We start from the raw sequence: 4,815 nt of genomic DNA, 5'->3' as shown, positions 1-4,815 counted from the left end.
AAAAAAAAAAAAAAAACTTTGGGAGAGGTTGTAAAGAGGAATGCACACACTCCAGAGACTGCCGTGTCAGAGAGCAGAGGAAGAAACACAAAGCAGCCGCTGTGATTTGACAGACCATACATGTTAACGTTAGGGCGACCTAAATCCTGTTGTGGGTCGCATGAAGCCCCCCCACCCCACCACCTCCACCTCCACGCTCCTCCAACCCACCCACCCAGCTCCCCACCCTCTCTGAACGTGTAATAACAAAGCGTTGATCAATAAAGTGTACTTTCGAGTGAGGCAGGACAGACCTGGACCCCCCCCCCTCTTTGTTTCACTGCCAGCGCAACAGCATCCGTGTTGGCACAACAAACCGCGCTACAACCCCTGACTTCTAAAATGTTGTCGCACTCATCTTCAAGCCCCCTTTTCTCGAGAGCCCCCTTCGCCCAAAAAAAAATTCCCTCCCTGCCTCCGAGCTACTTCTGAAATGTTGAAGCGTCTACAAAGAGGTCTACAACTATTACAACACAACCATACTCCTTTCTAAGCCCGGGGCTAACTCCGCTGCGGTACAGGTATCATGTAATGTGGCCCCGTGAGGCTGAATGTGGGGGGACAAAGTGCTTGTTTGTGGGTGACACAATGTTACAGCGAGAGGAAACATGCTGGTACAGCGACATTGTAACAAGTGCGATTCGGGCTTTGCGCAACAAAAACCAGAAAACTCACCACAACTCCTGTAGAGCCCAGAGGAAACCCGAGGAGGGGAGGGGGGGAGCCAAGAAGGAATTTATCCTCTCTTTCTCTTCCACGTTTTTCTGCCCCGGCCCCTGTCTCCACACCCCAAGAACCGAGAGTGTGAGCGGGGTGGGGGGACCTGGGTGATAGCAGAGGAGGGAAGCACGATCTGGGACACACAGCCAACACTTCGCGGTCAGTTTATCTGCTAAATCTAGGCAAGGACGGAACTCCCCCCCAAAAATCCTTTCTTCGCCCAAACGTATCGTCCTTTCAGAGTGTACTTTCTTGGCCTTCCTGGGTGTTAAATCCCACGGTTTATCCGCTGTATCCGGGCGCGTCGGCCGACTATTCTAGTCCGCCATGTTGTGTGTCTGTCTGCATAGGAAGAATGGGAAGCGAACAGCAAATTCCCAAGCCAGGCCCCGTCTCTTCTCTGCTCGGTTTCTCCACAGCCCGCAGCGACACCTGCCGGCCGAGCTGGAGCTTACACCGTCCACACCGAGCCGCTGGAGCAGGGCTTCCCACACTGAGGAGCCGGGGACCTCCAAGGGTCCATGAGGGGCTTCTGACTCCGTTTCAGTGTCCCTTTCTGCTCATCAACCCAACACCTGATGAAGAGGAATGTGACACACTTACATAGGCTATTGCTATTGTTACTTAATGTGTGTATGGATCAATAATCTAATAAAGTATGTGACGTTACACAAGGTGGTTTGTGTTTCATGGGGACACATAAATTGTTCCATTCATAAATAAAGTGACTGAGATTTTATTGTGAACAGAACATATTATTGTCAACGTGAACTTGATGAAAAAGCTGAATCATAGGAAAAATAAAATTTGCTAATTAAGAATAACAACTGAGAAAAGAAAAGTACAATAACTGAATACTTATACGCATACAAAGAATTACTAATTAATCACCTTTATACCTTTTAAAACTAAATGGTTGGAGGTTAAAGGAAAAGTACAACATTTTATAGTTATTTTTATACATTCTAATTATGTAACTAAATAAATAAAATATTATTATGGGCAAATCAAGCTATATTTGTGACTTTTTACACATTTAGCTACATTTTTGTCAGTTTCTGGGCTCTTTACCATACAGGACAGGTCTAGGTTGTTCAATGTGTTAAGTAAGATAATGGTTTTAAAGGTAAAAGCTTACTACCATGTCAGAAATTATCAATATTATATTAGTGGTAAATGTTAATATTGCCGTAAAAGTAATCAAATATTAAATATTGCCTCATAAGTGGAGAGGGATATTTTACAGCTCCAACTGTGGATCATTAATAAATTAACAAGAAATTGCCAACAATGTTGATAATGGTTAAGCTTTTAAGTCATTTTCGAGCAAACATGCCAAAAAATCCCTGATAACAGCTTCTCAAATATTTCCTAGTTTTCTTTTCTGACTGTTCATCAGACAACACAATTTGAATTGGGTTGAGGAAAACTGTGGCATTTTTAAAAATGTTCTGGGCTTGTATAAACCAAATAAATAACAAAATATAATAATAATAAATAAATTGCAGGCCTACATACTATGCACACTGTGCACTAGAGTAAAAGACCAGTAGAAACATTATAGACGTATGCAGTTTTTTCTCTTCCACTATTGTTCTGCACAAAGCAACAGTCCACCATATGTCTGTCACACTCTCTCATTTAAATTTCTTATATTCTCCAGTCAACCTGAGTTGCAAATGTTTGGACACAGAGGCCTTGGCTTGGATTCGAGTTCCTCGTGCTGTGAGGTGATGCGTGCTGACTGAGCCATCAGCAGTCGTGATGAACATTTCATGACACTAAATACTACATCAGTCTTCTATTAACAGTCAGGCAAGGATTTTGCACACAGGATGTCATATCTCATTTATTATTCATGCCTCATCATAAATGAAGCAATAAAGCTAAAACTTGAGGTTAATAAATAAAATGATACACATACATCATGTTTTGACCGCTGGTTAATGTCCAGACATACAACCATTGAGTAGAAATGACAGGATCTTGCCAGAGATCAGAATGTGAATGGCTGATTTATAAGACAACATGTTCAACACATCTTTTCCCCTTAGATGTCACAGTTAATGTATTCTGCTCAACTGCAAACCAGAGTTTGTGGATATCATAGCTGTGCATTACATCCGCATTTAACTGTGTTTAAGTTGGAAAAATGTGTGTGAGCTGTTGCTGGAATATACTGTGTGCGTACAATCAGTCTGTTTAACAGGAAGTAAATAAAAAAGCCTGTGTGCGTCTCGGCAGCTGAGAGATTTGCAAATACAATGCTTAGACCGCCAGGTTAGCAATGACAGCTTGGGTGAACTCGTCGCTTGTTGCGTAGCCTCCCAGGTCTCCAGTGCGCACCTGTTGCAAACATAAGGACAGTTTGTTACTATATGCACAGCTGCAGCAACACATGTCCACATATTAGAGCCTGCATGTTAGAGAGCCTTTAAAAATGCACTCACAGAATGCAGAAATAGTGTGGTCAGTGAGTCGTACTTTTAGAAAGCAGCAGTTTCCTTCCTAAGCTATGTTCTCTTCTTTATTTTCTCACATTTTTTCAACATTTATAGAGGCTGAGAATTAAAATATACCAGTCAAATAAAATTCAACTAGAGTAAATTCATTCAAAGTCCATCAGTGACTACTAAGAGAAGACATGTTATTTATTCAATATTACATAACTCTTCTGACAACCTTTTGTAGGCAAGTAAATCTCCATGAAAGATTTGTGAACAAAAAGGAAACTAAATTGGACAAAAAACAAACAAAGAAAGCAAAAACAAGGACATGACACTGTTTTCACTGGTGGGTGGTATACATTCTCCAGAAAGGTTCAAAATATAAACATGAATACAGTTGCTAATATATTTTTTATAGTTATCTTTTATTTGTAGTTAACAGACTACTTGTGAAGTCTCTTAAACTGCGTACACAGTGATACAAAAGCCTGACAGATGAAGTGGTGACATAGAGGAGCACTGTTTTAAATGTTTACAGCACCATCTTGAACAAAGCTTGTTTACATATCCTCCATAGTCCTTGGAAATGATTTTTAAATATAAAAATACTGACTTTACCCACTTCATTTGCTGACACGAGACCAAAAACGGAACAGATAATCTATAACACATTCATATTCATAATTCAACCTAGTGTATATGCTGCAATGATGGAGGACTAGCTCATATTTTGCTGTAACACTTTTTTTTTGGTATACTTGATTTTCTTTTTTGGTAGAAATGTCATAATATTACCGTCGTTATTAATACCTAATAAGCAACATGAATGTTGCATTATGAGGGGGTTTGCCTTTGCCATACAGTAACTCACAGGAACAATTTCAGGTTTTAATTGAGTTTACAGCACTGCAATAGCAGAATAGATGTTTATTAAAAACATCCAAAGATGTGTAGGTCAGAAATGTTGTGGTGGGTCATGATGTAGCAACGTCATACTGTATATTAAGTTACAGGTACAGCCATTAGATGATTCAGTTATGAGGTTATGATTCAGAAAATGAGAAGAAAGTGAAGCAATGTGGTGGTGAAGTGTGAGGCCAAAGCAGAGTAGCTGATAAACTGTTGATAAGGGCAGTCTGGTTGCTAACAATGTGTGATAGCAGAGAGGTAGCCTGTGTGGCCAACATGGCTGAAACACTGGGACAATTAAGCAACAAGCACAATGTAATACAATACAAAGAGATACTCTGATGGACAGTCACTATGGGGAAAGATGTAAAAATGTGTAATATAAATCCTTGAGAACAATCCTTACAGGCTGCACATTTTTAGAAATATATAAAAGCCCCATTGGTATAAATCATCATCATGATGCAACGGATGGTGCAGTGAGAGGGGGGGTGAGTCTTAACATGCGTCCAGTTCATGTTAAGAACAACATCCTTTTTTAAAGAAATGTCAGTGAGGAGTGCGATGAAACATCTTAGTAAACAGGTCGGTGACGCAGGTTTTCCACAACAGCATGCACAAAGTCGCCAGTGGTAGAGTACCCGCCAAGGTCTCGTGTCCGTACCTGCGACATCACACAGATACACACAAACACACAGAC

The 4,815-nt window shown here is 40.7% G+C and overlaps 2 protein-coding genes across 3 annotated transcripts in view; both read right to left on the bottom strand.

Moving 5' to 3' along the window:
* The window catches only part of ptpra (protein tyrosine phosphatase receptor type A), a 25,400-nt gene extending 24,290 nt beyond the window's left edge, over positions 1-1,110 (bottom strand). The window contains exon 1 of the mRNA XM_035661825.1: positions 715-1,110. The gene's annotated coding sequence lies outside the window, so the exon portion shown is untranslated. The remainder of the gene's footprint in view (positions 1-714) is intronic.
* Positions 1,111-2,592: 1,482 nt separating this feature from the next.
* Positions 2,593-4,815, bottom strand: part of idh3b (isocitrate dehydrogenase (NAD(+)) 3 non-catalytic subunit beta) — an 8,303-nt gene continuing 6,080 nt past the window's right edge. The window contains exon 11 of one of the 2 annotated variants that reach the window (XM_035662231.1): positions 2,593-3,105. In XM_035662231.1, the coding sequence (XP_035518124.1) occupies positions 3,028-3,105 (78 nt within the window). In that variant the 3' untranslated portion in view covers positions 2,593-3,027. Of the gene's footprint in view, positions 3,106-3,126; positions 4,780-4,815 lie in introns of those variants that run through there. The other variant, XM_035662230.1, reaches the window with a different exon arrangement.

Source organism: Morone saxatilis, unplaced genomic scaffold (assembly GCF_004916995.1).
Source record: "Morone saxatilis isolate NCDOM2014 unplaced genomic scaffold, NCSU_SB_2.0 Contig18, whole genome shotgun sequence".
Classification (NCBI taxonomy): Eukaryota; Metazoa; Chordata; class Actinopteri; family Moronidae; genus Morone; species Morone saxatilis.
The sequence above is the reverse complement of the archived record's forward strand: the minus strand, read 5'-3'. Positions and strand labels throughout refer to the sequence as shown.